The 19871-nt window shown below is 55.8% G+C and overlaps 3 protein-coding genes across 7 annotated transcripts in view; all 3 read right to left on the reverse strand.

Annotated features, from left to right (window-relative positions):
* Efna2 (ephrin A2) overlaps window positions 1-4772 on the reverse strand; it is a 10186-nt gene extending 5414 nt beyond the window's left edge. Inside the window, exon 1 of the mRNA XM_032908141.1 lies at window positions 4384-4772. Within this exon, the coding sequence (XP_032764032.1) occupies window positions 4384-4511 (128 nt within the window). The 5' untranslated portion in view covers window positions 4512-4772. The remainder of the gene's footprint in view (window positions 1-4383) is intronic.
* A 4488-nt stretch (window positions 4773-9260) lies between these two features.
* Window positions 9261-11238, reverse strand: Fam174c (family with sequence similarity 174 member C). The gene is made up of 3 exons (XM_032908195.1): window positions 10854-11238; window positions 9971-10087; window positions 9261-9581 (listed from the first exon to the last, which is right to left on the reverse strand). Coding segments are annotated over exons 1-3 (336 nt in total). The 5' UTR covers window positions 11072-11238; the 3' UTR covers window positions 9261-9580.
* On the reverse strand, window positions 10023-16265 carry Cirbp (cold inducible RNA binding protein). 5 transcript variants are annotated; one of them, XR_004388513.1, is made up of 9 exons: window positions 16140-16245; window positions 14158-14349; window positions 13964-14070; window positions 13746-13884; window positions 13579-13660; window positions 13331-13401; window positions 11521-11627; window positions 11291-11385; window positions 10023-10087 (listed from the first exon to the last, which is right to left on the reverse strand). XR_004388513.1 is itself a non-coding variant. In XM_032908178.1 (7 exons), the coding sequence occupies exons 2-7, from the start codon at window positions 14258-14260 to the stop codon at window positions 13113-13115; spliced, it is 519 nt and encodes a 172-aa protein (XP_032764069.1). In that variant the 5' UTR covers window positions 14261-14266; window positions 16140-16265; the 3' UTR covers window positions 12392-13112. The 5 variants fall into 5 exon arrangements, 4 of the variants coding, with proteins under 4 accessions (XP_032764069.1, XP_032764059.1, XP_032764052.1 ...); XM_032908178.1 differs by lacking the exons at window positions 10023-10087; window positions 11291-11385; window positions 11521-11627 and adding an exon at window positions 12392-13129 and having other exon boundaries at window positions 14158-14266; window positions 16140-16265; XM_032908168.1 differs by lacking the exons at window positions 10023-10087; window positions 11291-11385; window positions 11521-11627 and adding an exon at window positions 12392-13129.
* Between the last annotated feature and the right edge of the window lie 3606 nt (window positions 16266-19871).

The raw sequence follows: 19871 nt of genomic DNA on the forward strand, positions 1-19871 counted from the left end.
TAATTGTGGCCAACCCAGACACTGTATACAGTGGTGCTCAATTTCATAAACACCGAGGGTTGGGGGCCTTTGGGATTAGCAGGGAACAGTTCCAGGGTGGGAGGGCTGAGGGAGAACCCCTAGCCAGCAGGCAGTACAGGGATAATCGGGCCACTTTGTTTTTCGTTCTCTCTTCGGCTCTGAAATTTCACCAGCCTTGCCGTGGTGGTGTTGGGTGTTGGTAATCCTGGTTCCAGGTAGGCAGTTGATTTGGGAGCCAGTGCCTGACTCTTGCTCCGGGTGGTGCAGGGTGCAAGGGTGGGTGTCTCAGAGGCTGGGGTGGGGTGTGCATCCCTTAACACCCCACCCAAGCAAAACAGAGAAGCAGGCGGATGGGGGCAATCCTCACCAAGGGGTTAATTCTCTCTCACAGAACAGAGAAGCCTGGGGCCCTCTAGTCCACTCCTTGAAGCAACCCATTACCCATGATCTTGCCACCTTCTCTCCTGGGGACCCAGATGGGCTGGTGGCGAGAGGCACGTGGGTCCTGAAGCCCAGGGGGAACCATGACCATCTGGCATTCACTTTGGGCATACAAGGGGAGACCAAGATGGATGATGTTGGACTACGTCTCTTCCTATGAGACCTGACAGAGGGACCCACGAGGAACTTGTCAGACCCCTAAGGACAGGTGCTGGAGGCCAGGGAGAGACTAGGGGTCAAGTCGGAATAAGAAATGGGGAGGACCTGGGCCTCACATAGCCAAGGCTAGCCTCTAATTCACCATAGCCGAGGAAGACCCTAAATTCCTAATCCTCCTGCCTCCACTGTTAAGTGTTGGTATGTAAGGCTTAACCAGTGCCTGCTCTGTGTGGTGCTGGGGTGGAGTGAGCCAAGGGCTTCACGCTGTAAGTGCTCTTCCCACGTAGCCCAGCCCTAGACCTTCCCACCCAGTCACGCACCACACATCTATCCACTCACCCATCCATCCATCCATCCATCCATCCATCCGTCCGTCCGTCTGTCCATCTGTCCATCCATCCGTCCATCCGTCCATCCACCCATCCACCCATCTATCTTAGGGCAGGGGTTCATATTGCTCAGGCTGACCTGGAACTTAGAGCAATCCTCCTGCCTCAGCCTCCTGTCCAGTTGGAAGATGACTCCTTCTGGCTTTTGCCTTAGGGAAAGCATTTGTGTCATCCCTGCCTGCAGCCTCCATTTCCCTCTGAACACCTTGACTGCCCACACGGGCTCTCAACAGTTCTGCCTGTCCCCGAGGTCCACCCACAATGTTCTCAGAACCCCAAACCCTCTGGCCTCTGCCCAGCATTCTGAGCACCTAAGCTCGGAGGACAATGTCCTGTGAAGCACAAAGAGGAGCACGTGACCAGGTCCCTCTCCACAAACCACACAGCCGAGAACATACATGAGGTGCGGCTCACAACATGGCGTAGACTCGCACATGCGTGTTACATGCAGATCTGCGTGTGCACCCCTATGCTAATCTATGCACACCCGCTTTCTTGCCCGGGAAGAGTGTCATCTTCCTATTCATATGTCTCGGTGGTGACACTGTCACTGTCACATGGGGGTCACCTGGCATGGGACCACTAGGTTGCCCCCACTCCCAGTGCCTGGCCAAGCTCAGCAATGTCTCAGAGGTGAGTGACCCGTGGGGACGATGGGCATCGCAAGCCATGTCAGCTTTCTATCCTCATGACCTGAATGAAGGGTGGAACCTGGTAAGGCCACCTCTGCGGATGATCCTGTGGCCCTTGGGAGGACAGAGCTGTCCCCGTACCAGCCCTCCACACAAACCACACAGCCATGAACACACATGGGTGCGGCTCACAACATGGCATAGATTTGCACATGCGTGTCACATGCAGATCTGCGGGTGCACCCCCCAATCTACGCACACACGCTTTCTTGTAAAACCACACACACACACACACACACACACACACACACACACACACACACACCACCCCAGCTAGAGCTGCTGTGTCTGTCACATAAAGTCTGCAGCAGCCAGTTCCATGCAGACGCACATCCCGGGTTCCCCCAGAGTTGTGGGTGAGAGCATGCAGCCGCAGACCACTGCAGACTCCATGAACACAGGTGCACGGCCGAAGCCACACTAGCTGCAGCTAGACCACAGAACAGCTGAGCGGGCAGTACCGGGGGGTGTCCTGGTCAGTGCTGGCAAGCAGGAGCAGATGGGAATAAGAGAAGCCACAGAGGTCAGGACAGCGTGCCTGCTGGGCTGGTCAGACAGGCCTGGGTAGGGGCTTTCAGGGGTGGCCAGGCAGGTGACCCGTTGTGTTGTGATGTCCCCACTTCTCTGCCGAGCTTTGTGCACATCGCCAACCACCTTGGGGCAGCCGTAGCTGGCCAGGTGGCAGAGAGCATGGCTAGTGTGTGTATGGACCCCTCCTAGTCATGCAGACATCGCACCCTACGTGGGTGTGGGCACGCAGGAACAAGTCCACCTCTCCCCTACCGCTGTTCGGAGTGTCTTTGTGTGGGACCCAGACTCAGGCTCAGGGACCCCGCATTCCCCACGTTTTCTGTCATCCCCATCCTGCTGCACACTAGGCTGGGTGTCAACCCTACCAGCACCCTGGACTGGATTCCGGTACTGGGTCCCCTTGGGTGCCAACCTGTAATCTTCCCTGTATCATCCACGCACGAACACCCAATGAATCTTAAGACTCCACAGCAGCCCCCATGCGCTGTGCCAACGACACTGTCATGCGGAAAGCTGGGGTACGGTGGCCATTCTGTCCTCAGACCCCACTGTGGGTACCTGGCAGGGTCACCCACAGAAAGAAACCCAAGGAAGAGACAAGGACCCCAGGAGTCCTACTCTGTCTGTCTGTCTGTCTGTATGTCTGTCTGTCTGTCAACCTTAGGGGTTGACTCTGCTACCTGCCTAGCTGTCTGTCCTCTCTGGCAGTCTGTCCTGATGTCGCCATGCACAGGAGGTGACAAGCCTGAGCTGGACCCTGGTGGTGGCAGGGAATACCTCCTTCCTTCCTTCCTTCCTTCCACAGCCAGGGTTCTAGCCTGCAGCCCCGCATCCCCGTGGCAAGCAAGGCCATCGGGGGCAGCCATGGCCCCTTCCCTTCTCCTCCACACCTTCTCCCGCCATCCTCTGTGTTTTTCCCAGACAAAGGACAGGCCACGCTGGGGACAGAGACTCCGCAAGCTAAAACCAGAAAACTTAACCCAAGGAAGTGCATCTCACCCTGCTCCCTGCACGCACGGCCACTGAGTGTTAATCAAACCCACATGTGACCAGCATAGCTGGCGGGCGTGGGGGTGGGGACCCACTGAGTGGTGGTCCTGCCCTCAGCCCAAGGGAGCTAACCCTCCAGCTCTACCTTGATGTAGGGGACAGAGAGCGAGAGACACTGGTGGCCCCTGTGTCACAGAGCAGCTTTTATGCAACTTTCTGTTGATGGAGCAGGAGGGCAGCTTGGCTGATGCATCAACTAAGTTCCTCACTGGCCACCCTCCGACACATGGGGACTCTCCAGCTAAACTGCACCCAAGCCTTGGAAACCCCAAAGCCTATCTCCCAGGAAATCCTCCAGCATGCACCCATCACTGAGGTCCTTCAATGACCCAAAAGGTTCTATGCTTTCCAGAATGTGGTCAGTGGCCGGAAACTTTTCACACTCAGCCTATAACAGTGGCTTCTGCTGTGTCCCCTGACTGTACCCAGTGCCTGGCAGGATCTGACACACAGGGTGCCACCGGAGGGAGAGGCAGGGCCCTATACCTTGCTGGGTGTGGCAGGTTGGACACTCGGCCACCAGGGTCTCCAGCCCTAGCTCCAGTTCTCTGGGCATGACCTTGAGGCAGACCCTCCTGGCTCCTGCACCTCAGTTTCCCCAGCAGCTAAAAAGGTGGAAAACTCTAAGCCCAGTCTGCATGCCTCAAACTGACTTCCCTCTGTTTGGTGTCTGGGATACCCTGTGTTCCTCTAAAGTGTCTGGGGGATTGGAGCACTCCTTGGGAGTGAACGCAGGGGTAGAAAGGGGATGTTGTAACTTCCTCAAGTTCATCTGGGGAACCAAAGACAGGACTCTCCTCAGAACCTTCCCAAAAGAGCCATGTCCAGGGATTCCTTAGATGTAAGTCCCCTGGGATCTATGCCAAACCCTCAGCCCTCCAGGGTGCTCCCTCCTCCAAGAGGCCAGGGGTTCAAGGGTGTCCCCCATGCAAGTCCTGCGAAGGAACTCCAGTGTCTGAGGGTGCGGAGGGCTTCCCCCAAAGTCCAGGAGCCCTGGGGAAAATACTAGGCACCCCTGAAGTTCAGGAGGAGGTCCGTGCGCTGCAATCCCTAGGGCTGGGGCCTCTTGGGGTCCCCGGGGTTCCCCCCATCCAGCTCACCTGGGGTTGCTGCGGTTCCAGTAGACTGCGTAGCGGTCAGCGTTGGCACGGGCCGGGTCCTCGTTGCGCGCACGCAGCGGCAGCAGCAACAGCAGCAGCGGCAGCAGCGGGCGCTGCGCGGGCGCCATGGCCCTGGTGCTGCCGCCGCGCTCGCTCCCTCGCTCTCCAGCCGCCGCCTGGCCCCGCCGTCTCCGCCTCCGCCTCCGCCGCGGAGCAGGCGGAGCGCCGCGCGCTTGGAGATCCGCCGCCCCGCCTCTGCGCGCGGCCCCCGCTGTAGACCGCGGGCGCCGAGAAACCAGGCGGCGGCGGCAGTGGCCGCGGCGCGGGACAGAGGCCGGAACGGTGCACTGCGCAAGGCGCTCTCCCGGGTTCCCCGGGCGCGGGGGATCCCCTCGCCTTTGTCCCCGCTGGAGCGTCTTGGAGGGTCGCGGGCGCCCCCTCCCGCCGCGCCCCGGACCCTCCAAGCCTCAGCCCGGGCCCCGCCCCGGCCAGAATCGCGCAGACTCTGCCGCGGATCCCCAGGGTCCCGCCCTAGCCTCCCGCATCGGGAAGGGGACCCCCAAAGCGCTGCGCGGGGGGCCCTTTGTGGCCCCGCCCCGTGCGGATTGTAGCGAAGGGCTTGTTTGCGCTGCTCCCGGCATCTCAGTACTTAAGAGGCTGAGGCAGGAGGATTGACTCACGAGTTCCAGGCCATCCTAGGCTACAGAGTAAGAGCTGGTCTGAAAAAACAAAACAAAACAAAACAAAAACCAAAAACTCAGGTCGTAGGCCAGTTGTGGTAGTGCACACCTGCTCTCCCAGCACTCGGGAGGCTGAGGCAGAAGGATCAGACATTCAAGGTCATCCTTAGCTACGAAGAGAGTTCGAGGCCAACCTGGGCTACATGAAATTGCATCAGAAAAGAACTAAAGTTCCAAATCACCCCTCCTCGCTTTTCATCCTCCTCGACTGTGCATGCCTGAGGCCTCTGGGAGTCACTTCAGGAACTCTGGGAACCATTCCCAACCCGCACGGGTAAAGATGCTCCAGGGGAAGGGCACACCCAGATCAGAGCTGCTTGAACCGGATGGGTTTGCTATTTTCTCATTTGCTGGGCCCTGTGCTCCGTGTCGGGGACCCCAGAGCAGTTAGATTCTACAATGTCCTTCTGACCATGGACTGGGAGAAACTAAAGCTGGACAATGGGCAATATTACTATTACCTGGGACCAATGAGGCCAGGATGGTACTGTAGGTCTCAGATACGTGGCCTTCTGTGACAAATCACACACAGACACAGACACAGACACAGACACAGACATACTCACACACACAGACACACACACAGCGACATACTCACACACACACAGCCACACAAACAGACACAGAGACACACAGACATACACACAGACACACACACACAGAGACACACGGACACACACAGACACAGAGACACAGACACTCACACATACACTTTTACACATACAGACACACAACACACACAGACACACACATAGACACACACAGGCACACACACAGACACACACACAGACACACACACAGAGACACACACACACACAGAGACACACACAGACAGACACACACAGACAGACACACACAGGCACACACACAGAGACAAACATAGACAGACACACACACAGGCACACACAGAGACACACACAGAAGACACAGACATACATACATACATACATACATACAGACAGACAGACACACACACGGTAAGCACAGGTATAATGAGATCTTTACCCAGACCTAGAAGTGTCCTCCCAACCCCCAATCTCACCACTGAAATACATCTCATGTAGACCTATCCCGTGCCTCTTTCAGGACCGGCTTTACTCAGGGACCTGAACTTGTCTGTCAAGGGTGTTCTGGGATTTCTAGGGTAGGCCCTGGTGGCACCCACAGAAGGGTACAGGACATAGGGCCATGTGTCTAAGCATTCTACCCGTAAAGGTGAATGTTGAGAAGCTGACCTGTCTGGGACATGAGCACCCCTTTTGGAACGGGGAGGGTGACCAAGATAGTAGTCCCATCTACTGGACTGGATCTGTTAGGTTCTCAATTACCTGGGCCAGTCACAAGGACACCTAGCAAGGAGGCCACATCCCCAGGCCTCATTTGCATGCTGGGGCCACCGAGTTGAGAGCTGCCTGCCGCCAGTGGATTTGAGCAGAAAGCTTTGCCTTCTGTTCTTGTCTGTTGTCTCAAGGTCAGATCCAGAGCGCGGACAGGAACAAAGGCGGCTGTCCCCCACTCTACCTCCCGAGCCCGCCTGTCACTCCTGAGGACACACAGATGAGGGGAGAGCAGGGCCTCAGAAGGCCTTTTGTTCCAGGGAGCCCTGCCTGGCCACCACAGTGACAGGGAACCTAGGAAGTCTGGTGCCCTCCCCAGGCATCCTGCCCCAGTCCATGAGGTCAGTGGTCACTGGGAATCAGACCCCGCCTTGGAGATAGCTGGAGGTAGGGGGACTACCATGGAGACAAACATCACTGAAGGCCAGGAGGTACCATTGTCAAGGGTTACTTCAGTTACATCAGGTGAGATCTGTTCTGAGTTACCTGGGTCCTTCCTCCATCTCCTGGGGCTGTGTGCTCAGGCTGTGGTTCACTCTATGATCTGAACCACACTGTGAGGGTCTTTAGTGGTCCTGAGCCAACCCTGTCTCCAGTCTGCACTTATTAACCCTGGTTGGTCACCCTTGTCCCACCACCTGCCACTCTGGTACACAGGGCGAGGCCTCAGGCTCCTAATCTCAGTGTCTGGTGGCTCTACAGCCATCAAAGACCACATTGCCAGGCAGGAGGCTAAAAATATGCAGAGAGGAATTTCTCATTACAGAATAAATTGTACCAAATTGCCTGCCTGAGCTGAGACAGGGCTGGGCAGTCAGGGGTGGGTTATGGATCCCACAAGACACCCCCCCCCCAGCTTGCCACCTGCGGAGTAAGGACAGGGTGGGTACTTGCCCAGCCCAAGCAATAGGCACCCACTGGGGCTCAAAGGAATAGTAATCTTTGGGTTCCTGTCAAGCAGAACCCCAGAGGGAATCCTCCCTCCCTTTCTTCTCAATATAAACACCCTCCCTCCTCCCTGTCTCTGTTCCCTTTTCTATCCCCTCCCACCTCCTCATTCTCTCCTGCCTGTCATCTTCCTCTCTCCCCTGCCCGAGGTGCAGGCCAGGCTTTGACCCAAACCCATCTTCCCACAACTAAAACTGTCCCAAGTCCCAGCAGACTGCCATGCCTGGGTCCCCTGCCACTCCAGTGCCTGCCCAGACCCCTGTTGGAGAGGCTAATGCTAGCCTGAACCCTACAGAGGAACTCGGGGTACCCTGGCCTGCCTCCCCCTGGTGGAGCTCCGTGCATGTGGAGTCACAGCTGTCAACTTTCGACTTCCAAGGAAGATGTGGCGTGTGACATGCCCCGTGCCCCACATCCCCAGTGGGGCAGCTGGTGGCTAGCTGTGGTGGAGCCCCACATCTGGGGGGTGCTTTGGGGGACAGTTGGTTATTTTCATACATTGTGGTGTGGCAGTCAGAAGACAATTTATGGAAGTCAATTCTCTCCTTCAGCCATGTGGGTCCAGGGACCAAACTGAGGCTTCCAAGCAAGTGGCTTTACCTACAAAGCCTTTCTGCCAGTCCAGGACTTAGATTAAGGATCGGTACAGGTGGCAACGGCATTTTGAGTTCAAGCCCCTGGCCCTGCTGTATGTGTGCTGGTGCCAGGAGCCACCCCAGGCACACATACTCATTCCTCGGGCACTCAAAGGCTGGCCAGGGCCCAAGGCCTTCCATCTTGCTTGACAGGCCCTTCTCCTGGCTTTCAGCTGTGCAGAGCACCGGCTAATAGTGCATTAACCTTGATGGAACTGCCAATTATCCACGCTAACGCCAGGCTGTAGTCACTGCTGACAGGCGGATGGTGGTGGGGCCACCCTCCCTGTGAGCAGAGGCAGGGGTGGGGGCTGGGGTCTGTCCTGACCTCATTAGACTAATCACGCTGCCTTTTGAAGCTCCAGCAATGGCTGAGCTGTGGGGCTAGGGGCAGATCATTGAGTGTGGGGATCTAGAACCAGGCCCATCCCAGCAGGCACAACACAAAGATGGGGAGTGACCAACAGGGCACAGGGTCACCCTGAGCTGTGACTCGGGAGCTCTGGATTCCTCTGGGTATAAGTTGGGGATGCAGACCACAGAAGATTCCTTCGGGGAGCATCCCACGCTAAGTAGAGACCCAGCCACGAAAGGGGAGAGAGACACACAGGGGTGGACTGTGGCAAGGTTCTCTATACACCCAGCCTGATACCCACACTCCTCGGCAGTAGGACCCAGCCTCAAGGACCCAGCTCAGACCAGCTGAAGCATCAGTGGGTATAGAAGTGGATGAAGACTAGGTACTCACAGGGCAGGAGCTGGACAAGTTCAGACTATGAGGGTTCTGAAGAAGGACCAATAGAGCGGCTGGAGACCAAGAGGAACTGGTGGGGTCCTGGGAGGCAGGCTAGTGGCGTGTGGCTGCCACCTGGTGGCAATTAGTTGTTATGACCAGGGAGAACAGACTAAACACTGGGGAAAACTGAGGTTCTGACTTGGTGACTTAGGCATCCCTGTTTGTCTTCCCTAAATGTAAGAGTCACAAAGGGAGGTGACTGGCTAAATCGGAGCTGCAGCCCATAGGCTCCTGGGAAACTCTGCAGTAAGTGCCTACACCCTGAGACAGGGTGGAGCCTTGGAACATGTCTGAAGAATGAAGAGGTCTTTCAAGGGACAGTGACATGAACAGGAGAGCCTTGTCCCAGGCAGCCAGAGATGACACCTTCACTCACTTCACCAGGACACCTGAGTGTGGCGTCAAGGGGGGAGGTCTCAGATAAGCTACAAAGCCCCTGCGTCATTTATTGTCCCCAAATCAGCAAGAAGGTGCCCAGAGAGATTCCAAGGTCCACCTGCTCCATCACACCTTGTAACAGGGTGGTGGTGTTCCTTATGGGAGGCAGGCTGACGAAGCAGCCCGAATCAGCCTGGCCTTGGGAGTCATAAGTCTGTGGGCTAGTCTCAACGAGGTCTCAGTGCTGTCCTGGCCCATGCAGCCTCCCAGGGCCTGTGCACTTCCTCCAGTCAGGTTGACATCAGAGCTCACAGAACCATATGTTCTCTCTTGTCCTTGCAGCCTGTCATCACCATCTCAACATCTGCAAGGGGTGGAACAGGACAAGGGATTGAGGGGTGGAGCTGGATGGGGCCTCCTTCCAACCCAGCCCAGCCTAGCCTGCAGGAGATGATGCCTTTGTATGCCCGCCAGGATAGGGAAAGAGACCGCAGAGATGCTAACGCTGTGTCCACCCCCCTTTGGAAAGCTAGATCTAGTGCCTATCGTGGTCCTGGCTCTATACCACCACCAGGAAAGGGCAATCAGCCTTGCTCAGAACCCTGATGAAGCCACTTCTGCCCCCACTGCAGTTCTGCTCTGCCCTCGGTGGTGCCAAAGTCCGAGTGCCCCTCAGCCAGAACACTCTCCTCCTGACCCCTTTTAGAGACATGGTCCCTTGTTAGTTTGTCTCAGTGATTAAGTCCTTCCTACCATCTCAGGTTCCTGGTTTCAAAGACAGTCTCTTCCTCGCTGTCCTGAGAGGCCGTCTCTTCATGCTCCTCTGTGTTGGTCAGGAGCCCATACCTTCTTCGCTGTGGCTTCTTTAGTCTGCAGGGCACAAACACCCTCAGAGGCCATTTCAGCACTGGTCACGTCCACAGGACCCATGCCATGCTTCCCCTCCCCCCAAAGCACCTGCCCAATGGGAACCCTTTCGTTGTGAGAAATACAAGGGCAACTCTGGGCATAGTGAAAGCCATGGAGGTAGAGCATGGATATTATTGGATTGGCTTGCCAGCCACAGCTTCCTACTTAAACAAGGCACTGTCATAGCAACTAAGAAAAAATGGAAGATGCAGGCTGTTTCCTTTTTCTTTTCTTTTTTTTTTTTTTTTTTTTTTTTTTTTTTTTTTGGAGCTGGGGACCGAACCCAGGGCCTTGCGCTTGCTAGGCAAGCGCTCTACCACTGAGCTAAATCCCCAATCCCTTCCTTTTTTCTTTGAGCAATGTCTTGCAACACAGGCTGACCCTTAACTTCTGATTATCCTGCCTTCCAGTTTCAAGTGTTGAGATGACAGGCGTGTATTAGCACACAGCGCTAGGGATAGCACTGTGCATGTTACGCAAAACTTTTATCCACTGAGCCTCAGCCGAGGAAAGAATTTCTACGATTTTTGCACGCGTGTCCCCACAGCACTGGGGAGGCTGCAGTAGGAGGATGGCCATACCCAGGTCGTTGCCCACCGGGATCAGCCTTAAAACCACAGGTAGAGTCAGGAGTAAGAGCTAGTTCGAAGCCTGAATCACGTGCCCTCCCGCCCATTTCCCCTCCCCCCCATGACTCACTAGATGCTGATTGGACGCGCTAACGCACCTAAAGGCCCGGATGAGGAAGTAAAGCGAAACCAGGCCGCAGAGCCCAGTAATTACGTAGAACAAGCGAAGCATCGCGGAGCCCGTGTCCGGGAGATTCCCGCTTGTGCGGTTTTGAGACCCGGTCGGCACACCCGGCCTGCTAGAGTTTTCAGCGGAATCCGGTGTGGCGCACCGGAGAAAATGCAGCAGCAGCAGCAACAGCGTGCCCCGTGCCATGCCGGCGCTGAGGCGGAAGTGCGCACAGCCCCGCCCCGCCCACAATGCCCTGCGCACCGCCAGGGTTGTTCATCTTAGTTCCCGATTATGGAGATGGGTGGGCACTCAGACTCCTCCCCGCTGTGCACTAGTTACCCCCATCCCTGCCACGTTTCGGACCCAAGCCACACAGTCGGGGGTTCTGGGTCACAGCCCTTTCTTTATTCAGGCAACCCCCACCCTCGCAACGTTCTGTCCCAGCGACCCAGCTTGCATCCCAGCTTCGTTCTGTTTTCACAGGATCGCCCAAGAGCCGGTGCCAGCTCAGGAATTGTCTGGAAAGGAGAAAGAGACTGATCAGGGAAAGCCCAGTCCAGCTTCTGGAGGGGGTGGGGTGGGGGTGGGGGTCCCCAAACCCTCTGAGCACCCATTGTGTCCAAGGACTCCAGCCCCTGAGCTTGGACACTCACCGGGCCAACTGTGTGCAGTCTATGGCTCCTGATCCTGTGGAACCCTCTAGGACCCAGCGACACGGCCTCAGCCATCCTTCCATGGCTCAGGTTGGCTCCCCTTCATCCTGCCAAACAAAGGCGCGTGACCCTGGCATTCCCGTGGGTCTGCAGCGCCCTCCAGTCTCCCCGCTCCCACCCTCACGGCGCCCACGTGTTTCGTCCCAAGGTGGCCATGCCCAGGGCGGGAGCGCCCTTCTGCAGCCCGCCTCGAGCAGAGCCCCGCTCTGTACCGCTCAACAGCCTCACGGACTCTGGGCCAAAATTAAAGGCAGCAGCGCAGGTCTAAAGCCTGTCAAACAAGGAACAAAAACATGCCCTCAAAGCAGGGGTCCGGTGGCGCTGGCCGGCCGCAGGAAGACTGGCAGGAGGTACCACCAATTTGACTCGGACTTCCAGGAAGCAAAGGTCAACCCCAAGCCTAAGTTTCTGTCCACGTGAACTATAAACCGGAGGGGTGAGACACAAGCGCGAGCGAGCGAAAGTGTTACCTCGAGGCACAGGCCAGCTGCACAGAGCTAGCAGGGGGAGCAGCGGGCGAGTCTCGGAGGGTCTGTGGCTCGAGTCTGTCCCCCGAGGGCTGCGGCTTCGGAGGCTAGCAGAGAATGCCTGGAACTGGCGGGGCGCAGCCGCTAGGCAGCCTCGCTGGCCCTGCCTGCACCGGGCCCTGCACTGGCCCAGGCCACTGCCACCCCGCTGCCCCTCAGCACTGCCCACTCCCGTCCCACTCGGCTGCTGCTGCCTCCCGCACTGCCCTGCCTTCCTAGCTGCTCTGCTGGCCACGGAGCCGCAGCTCAGTGTCGGCAATGAAAGGGAAATGGTCAGAGCGAGATTCGTTTCACACGGTCTTTTAATCGGCTTCGTGAAGCCAAAGAAACTGCGTACAAGAATTCCTCAGCCACTGTGAATACAACATCGATGGAGTATGCATGTCTTCGGTAAAAAAGGACAATATAAATAAACATTTCCACAGCCTCCCGGACTGCTGTGCTCCCCGCGGGCTTGAGACATGTGCCCGATGGGCAGGACCTGCTGCACTCCGCAACAGGGCTGGGGAGCTGGAGGGCTATGGCTTGGTCAAATCGAGTCCATTCCATCTCAGGAGGGGTGGGGCCCCAGACTTCATGGGCGACCACAAAAAAAAAAAAAAAAAAAAAAAAAAAAAAAAAAAAAAAAAAAAAATAAAAAGAAATTTTTTTTTAGACAACCAAATTTTTTTTGAAACCAGTGAAAACCCACACAACCCGACAATTTAGGGAAAAAAAACAAAAACAAAAAAATAACAACAAAAAAACCCCACAAATACCCATGGCTCATGGTAAACAGTAAAATCTGAAGTGCTTTCCAAAACATTTTTAAGAATGCTTAAAAACAGACAGCGCTTCCTTAAAAACAGGTCTAGTCACGAGGCCATCTCGGTCAGAAGCAGGCTGCTGATGGGTCAGAACCGAAAGGACTACAAAAGTGGTAACAAGGTGCTCACTACACAACGTTCAGCGAAGCTCCCCCATCTTATTACAGCCATGGAAGGACGATCTGGACGCAGAGGGCTTTTACTCGTTGTGTGTAGCTGAGGACAGAAGCGGGACAGTATAAAGTCACTGGAGCTTGTGCTCCACCCGCGCGTGGGAGATGGCACAGGGTTTCATGCACCTGGCGCCCTGTCCTGTGCGGCAGGCCTGGTAGCTGTGCCCTGAGATGCTCTGAGGACACAAGGGTTCACCGAGCCCAACCACAGCCACTCAGGTGGCACCCTTGGAGCCAGACTTACCATAGCTGTCATAGCTGTCTCTGTAGGACCCACCGGAGCTCCGATAGCCATAGCTGCCACCCTGACTCCGGCTGTGGAAGGACACACAGACACCCGGGCTCAGCCTCATACCAGGTGTAGTTGGCAAGAGTGGGTGCTCAGCAGAGAACCACCTGCACTACTCTGCCCTCCGCCTGGTGCGCCCCTCCCTCCGCTCACAGCTTAGGCCCAGCTGCTACCACCAAGGCTGAGCCTCCCATGTGGCTCACCTGGCATAGTAGTCTCTGGAGCCTCCATAACCACCACTCCGGGACTCAAAGCGGCCACCTCCATAGCCCCGGTCTCCTCCTCCTGTAGATGACATAGAGACCAGTCCGGGAGTCCCTAACCCTGCTGCATTCCCACGACCAGCTGCCCAAGGTATTCCAGCACTCACCTCTGGAGAACCCTCGGCCCCGGCTGCGTCCCCCACGGAAGAAGCCCCGGCCTCCAGCAGAGCCACCCCGGTATCCTCGGGACCGGTTATCAGAAGACTTGCCAGCCTGGTCAACTCGGATCTGCCTCCCATCCACAGACTGCAGAACAAAGGGAGGGTCACTGTGCCCCATTCCATACCAGGCCTATGCAAGCTAAATTGGCTGACCTGATCCTCACCTTCCCATTCATAGCCATCATGGCATCCTTAGCGTCATCGATATTTTCAAAGGTGACAAACCCGAAGCCTCGGGATCGTTGAGTCTCCCTGTCCTTTACCACCACCACTGCAGGAGAGATGCATTAGACCTGCCCTGTCTGCCACTCCCTCCCTTCCCCCGAAGCAGAACCAGTGCTCCCGACCCAAGCCTCACCTTCCGAGATCTGCCCATACTTGGAGAAGACCTGCTCCAGCGCCTGCTCGTTGGTGTCGAAGCTGAGACCTCCCACGAAAAGCTTGCCTTCATCTGATGCCATGGCAGCCTGTGCACACACTACAGATGCTTGCTTGGCCTTAACCACCACCCCTCCAGAAACTGAAGCCAGATAGCGTATTCTTAGCCTCTCTAAAAAAGAGTAATGTATTTTATGTGCAGCGGTGTTTTGTCTTCATGTATGTCTGTGTGAGTGTCAGCTCTTGGGGGTTAGTTATGAGCTGTCATGTGGGTGCTGGGAATTGAACCTGGGTCCTCTGGCAGGCAGCTAGCACTCTCAACCACTGAGCCAACTCTTTAGCTCCCCTCACCCCCACTCTTGCCTTTAAAAACATTGTGAGACAGGGTCTCCCTTTATAATCCAGGATGGCCTTGGAACGCCCTGCATAGGCATAAGTGCTAGGATGAGGCAAGTCACTGAAAGCTTTAAGGAGTTTCCTGCCTCTTCCCCTCCCTTACCTACTTATAGATCTGGAATGGTGACCCTGAGCTGGGCATGATGGCATATGCCTTTGATCCCAGCACTTGGGAGACAGAGGCAGGTAAAGCTCTGTGAGTTTGAGGCCAGCCTGGTCTGCAAAGAGTCCAGGATAGCTAGGGCTACAGAGAAATCCTGTCGGGGATGGGGTGGGGGGGGTGTGACCCATGACTTTATTGGGAAATCTCAGCCTCAAGTGGGGTTTCATACCCCCTCATCCAGCCATTCAAGTCACTGTGGAGCAATATGAGAGACTATTTCAAAACAAACACCCTGCTCCCCTAGCCTCTGGGATTTGGAGGCAAAGAACAGAATCCAAAACCAAATGCAACTGCACACCAAGTCCAATACCCTCCTGAGATACACGCTGTCTAAAAAACAGAGAGAACTCTCTTCTGCCTTTAAGATCCCAAATCCACACGGAAGACTGTCATATAGCTGAGGCTAACCTTAAATGGTTCTAGGGCTTGATACTTTAGTCCCTTTCCTGCAGTGGCCCTTTACACCGAGCCAGAGAACCCCAAGGTTAGGATAACCCAACCAGAATGGCATGCTAGAAGTTTCTTCACTTTGAAAGTGTGTGTGGTTGTGGACAGAGACGACTACCCTCACTAGCAGAGTTGTTGGGCCAGAGAAGCTTCACTACTGAAATACGGTTATAGGGTACTGTCAGGAGGTGTGACAGTTGTGGGATGCACAGCTCACTCAACCAGGGACTACAGAAATGTTTTTACGTGGTGGACTCAAAGGAGGGAGGAGGTTGGCCCGAGAGGCGTGACTATCGAAAGGGGCGTGGCATATAAACAAAGTCATTGGCTAGGGACAATCAGGACCCAAACACTTGGAAAAGAAGTCCACTATACTACTGCTGAACTAGTCTACCAGGGGGCAACAAACTTGGGACACAAAAGGGCAACATTTAAAACTACATGTGTTTTTTTCCCCACGTGGAACCACAAGGGAAGAGAAAACCGAGGTAGAGACAACTGGTCGCAAGCGACACAGCTCCACATATGCAACTCCACATATGCGGATAACCGGACTTTGGAGGTAGGCGCGCCCCGCCCCCGGAGCAGCGCATGCGTCAAGCGCGCACCCTGCGCCATTCCATCCGGGCACTCGGCAGTCCCGCCATTTCGCTGGCGAAGCTTTTCAAAGCATTGCGGCGGCCATTTTACAAAAAAAAAAAAAAAAAAAGAAAAAGAAAAAGAAAGCCCACCACTAAAGTCGGCATCGGGCAGGGGGTGACGCGCGGTGTAGGACGCCCTCCGAGAACAGTGAGGCCCCGGTGTCCCGCTGCCCGCCTCGCCGCCGGCGGGGCGGACTCCAACCCGGGCCCGCCCCCAAGTCCCAGGGGCGTGCCGCTGCGGCTCCGCCTCGCCCGAGAGTCACAGGCCGCCCGCCGCCCCGGGCCCCTCAGAGCCGGTGCCGCCAGGGCCCTCACCGCTGAGTCGGGCAGGTCCCTGACGCGGGCGGGAAGACAGCGCGTCACACACCCAAGCTTCCTAACGCGCGAGTGCGAGGGGGAGCGCCTGAGTCCCGCCTGATATACTCCACCCCTGGAGCCACGCCTCTGAGCCCGCCCAGCATGCCGCGCTGACCAATCGGACGCCTCAGATTCAGCAGCTGTGCCTCGGTGCAGGGGCGGGACTCCGTTGGCTTCGCCATTGCCCGCGCGGAGGCGCTGAGTATTTTGATTGGCTGGAATGTGTTCAGGCCGCATTCTCCCGCCCGCTAGCGACCAAGGGGCGGGGACAGAGCGTTTGGGGGTGGAGCTGACCCACTTCCGCGTTCCAGGCCCGTTTTGTCCTGCCGCGGGGAACAAAGAGCTTCAAGATACCGCTTTTAAAGAGTTTTTGCTACCTCAATGGGACTCCCAAATATGGTTTTAACCTTGACTCATCGACTTAACACTCTCCGATCTTTTTTTTCCTTTTAATATTTTATTACACTTATTTAGCTGAGGCACGTTTGTGAAGCCAGAAGACAATTTTCTGGAGTCTTTCCTTCCATCGTGTAGGTCCTAAGAATCATACTCAGGATTAGCCGCAAGCACCTTTATCCACTGAGTCATCTCGCTCTTCCCTCTTCTCCATTCTTGCCCATGAACCAAAACCATCGAATTACCCTAGTCCAAAAGAACCTCCCAATACGACTGATGCCTAACAGTCCTCTGAACCCTAAGGGCATTCCATAAGATCAGTCCTAACATTTCCATCCCAGTATTAACCACAGTGTCAATATTCCCTTCTCCAGATTTGCCGAAACACCTCTCTTGCACCCAACTCAATTTGCCTACAAATCTCCACTTGCTCTATAAACTATCATTTGAACCCTGATTTCTGCCCATCCCCAGCCAGGTGTACATTACATTATACAGCTGGAACTGCTCTTTTCTACCTGTACCTGCATCTTCTACGTGTTCTAGGAGAGAATCCAGGGTCTCAAGCATGCCATGGAAGGGTTTCTATTCCTGAGTCATGCCTCCAGCCCCTCACCTCGAGATTCTAAGCAAGGACTAAACCAAGCTACCTCCTTAGCCTATTAAAGAGCGCATGTGTTCACAGAGAACAATAAACACACACACACACACACACACACACACACACACACAGATGTGTGTTTTGCCTGAATGTCTGTCTATCCACCACGTGCCTATCTTGTGCTGACAACCCGAGTGCTGGATCCTCTGGATGCAGTTACATAGAGCTGTGAATCTGTGTGGATGCTGTGAATTGAACCCAGGTCCTCTGCAAAAGCAACCAGTGCTCTTTACCACTAGGTCATTTTTGTCCTTTGAGGCAACTTAAATTTTGCCATGTATCCTTGAACTCTGTAGCCTCACTCACTTCCCAAGTATCTGGGCTAAGAGACCTTGGACTCCAGGCCACACTTCCATCTCCCTCCCCTGTGGTTTTGAGAATCATGAGACCGGAGTCTCCTTTGTAAGAATCCTAACCCCTATGGAAGGCAGTTCGCCTTCTGCTCACTGTACTGCCTGAGGAACCAGCCAGTGCAGACATGTCCCTAGATGTCAGGGATAGGAAAGCCACACTTCAGCACTGCCCCTTGGAGAGAGTACAGTTTGGTGACATTGAGGACTGAGACATCCCAACCCTGCTCCAAGCCCCAGACTCACTGACCCTCAGATGAAGTTGGTCGAGGTGACCCAGCTGTCATCAGGAGAAGAATACCAGGCCCCCTCAGGGACTCAATGCTCCCCTCCCCCCCCCAGACAGCAGCTGGTGACTCATGGCCACCCCCTCTGCACCTCATTCTCTGCACGCAGCCCTCCTATCCCCGTCAGAGCAGCCTGCTGCGTCAGCCACTCACGCAAGGAGGTTATTAAAAAGAGCTGAGGGACCAAGATGCCTTCCCTCCCTCAATGTGCGCAATCCAGGAGGGGAGGGGATTATGCCTTGCAGGGACTTCTGGACCACAAGCCAGCAGAGCCTGAAGCAACAACCCTACTATGTGCTCTCAGGAAGGGAAATTGGACCCCTGTAATCCGATCTCCTAGGATCACGCTGGGCCCCTAGCCTGGTTCACATTCTGACACCTTCCAGTTCCTGGTTTTGGGAATTGCCGTATTCAGTCTTCCATCCATTCATTCATTCATTCAGCCAGCACCCACTTACTAAGCTTACTACCAGCTAGCTCGTTTGGGCCGGGCTCCACCATTACCGAGAGCCATTTTCGAGTCCCCAGAAAAACGTGAAAATGTGTGACCCGCAGATACCGCTTCAGCGTGCATCTCTTGTGCCTTTAGTTTCCTTGTATCTAAGGTGTGTTCCCGTGCACTCACCTGTGACCACGAGGACAGGTGGCTCAGCGTGCCACGATGACCCTTTGTTTCTTTTGGTGGACGTTAAAAGGGGCTGAAGCCCTCTCTTACAGACACCCCATTTTCACCAACGCTGTGAACTCCTGAACCACGGGCGAATCAAAATGGGGCTCCCTTCTCGATAAAGACAGGAGAGGGCGCTACAGCCTCGGCTGGAGTGTTCAGGACTCGTGTCCCGCCTCTTTCCAGGCCGCCGCCAGCTGAGTGGCCTGGCTATGACCACTAGACGTCGCCATTGTGGACAGTTATCACGGACAGAAACCAGGACTGTCAGTGTCAGTGCTGGTTTAGCTTCGCTGTGCCCAGCTTGCTGGTGGCTGGGATGCACGCTCGAGGTTTGCTCCTGCGCGTCTGGGCAGAGCACTTGGTCCAGAGTCGCCCATCCAGACACTAGTGTCTGCGCGTAATGGGGGGTGTCTTGGATCCCAAGTGTCTTTTATAAATCCGATGGAGGGGGGGGTGAAGGGTGTCAGCTGTACCTCTAGAAGGCAAGCTCAGTCAATCTGATCTCGGGCTTAGCCTGCACCCCACTCCACTGCTGGGCGTCACTATGGAGACGATGAGAGGCACCGCCTCCACTCCTCACCTCCGGGTCCCGGTCCACCCGCCCGGTCCTCTTGGACCCAGGCTAATGACCGGGCGGGAGACAGTAATAAGCGTCTGGGTTGGGAACGGGCGTGGCCCGGGATGAAAGGCGCGTGGGGGGGGGCACCCCGGGGCCGGGTAATTACCGCCCCCTTCTCGGCCGGGAGGGGGCCGGGGACACTGCACCTGGTCTCTGCCCGGCGGAGGCGCACAAGGGGGACCGTGATGGCACAGCCTGGAACCCGCCCAGTTGGCCCCGGATCCTTTGGGACCAGAGCCAGGGTGGAAGATGCAGCCTGTGTATCTGTTGCCAGGTGTAGCGCACATGTGTGCACGTGGGCAGGAGACCCGTAGGGACGTAGATGGAAACGTAGGGATTTGGAGAAAACATCTGGAACCAGTAGAGAGAGGAAATGGGTTTGTCAAATATGTGTGAAGAGGACATAGTCATCTTCGAATGACTGACCTGTGTTCCCTAAGGACAGGATGGGTGGGCAGGGTGCTGGGACGCCAACGTACATGAGCACAACCTGGATGTAGATACTCAGGGCAGGGATAGGTGTGCGTGACTGGGTGGGCCAGCACCCACGGAGGGAATGTAGCCATCTATGCCTGGTGGTGTGACTCATGTTCCCGGGTGGGCACGAGAGGGAGCTGTGTCAGAGGCACCTGGGCCCTCCCTCTTAGTGAGTCCAGAGTAAGGGTTAAGTTTGCGCTTTCCCGAGTGGGCTGATTCCTCAGGAGGCA

Source organism: Rattus rattus, chromosome 1, assembly GCF_011064425.1.
Source record: "Rattus rattus isolate New Zealand chromosome 1, Rrattus_CSIRO_v1, whole genome shotgun sequence".
NCBI lineage: Eukaryota > Metazoa > Chordata > Mammalia > Rodentia > Muridae > Rattus > Rattus rattus.

What these genes read in the sequence shown, in the direction of transcription:
- Fam174c (XM_032908195.1), bottom strand. Translation starts at nt 11,071, where the DNA reads ATGGCACGGGGCACGCTGTTGCTGCTGCTGCTGCATTTTCTCCGGTGC. An exon ending in TTCCTCATCCGGGCCTTTAG is followed by an intron (nt 10,088 to 10,853) that starts GTGCGTTAGCGC and finishes TGTGCCCTGCAG; the next exon opens with ACTAAAGAAGCCACAGCGAA.
- Cirbp (XM_032908161.1), bottom strand. Translation starts at nt 14,260, where the DNA reads ATGGCATCAGATGAAGGCAAGCTTTTCGTGGGAGGTCTCAGCTTCGAC. An exon ending in TGATGGCTATGAATGGGAAG is followed by an intron (nt 13,885 to 13,963) that starts GTGAGGATCAGG and finishes TTTGTTCTGCAG; the next exon opens with TCTGTGGATGGGAGGCAGAT. An exon ending in TCCAGAGACTACTATGCCAG is followed by an intron (nt 13,402 to 13,578) that starts GTGAGCCACATG and finishes GTCCTTCCACAG; the next exon opens with CCGGAGTCAGGGTGGCAGCT.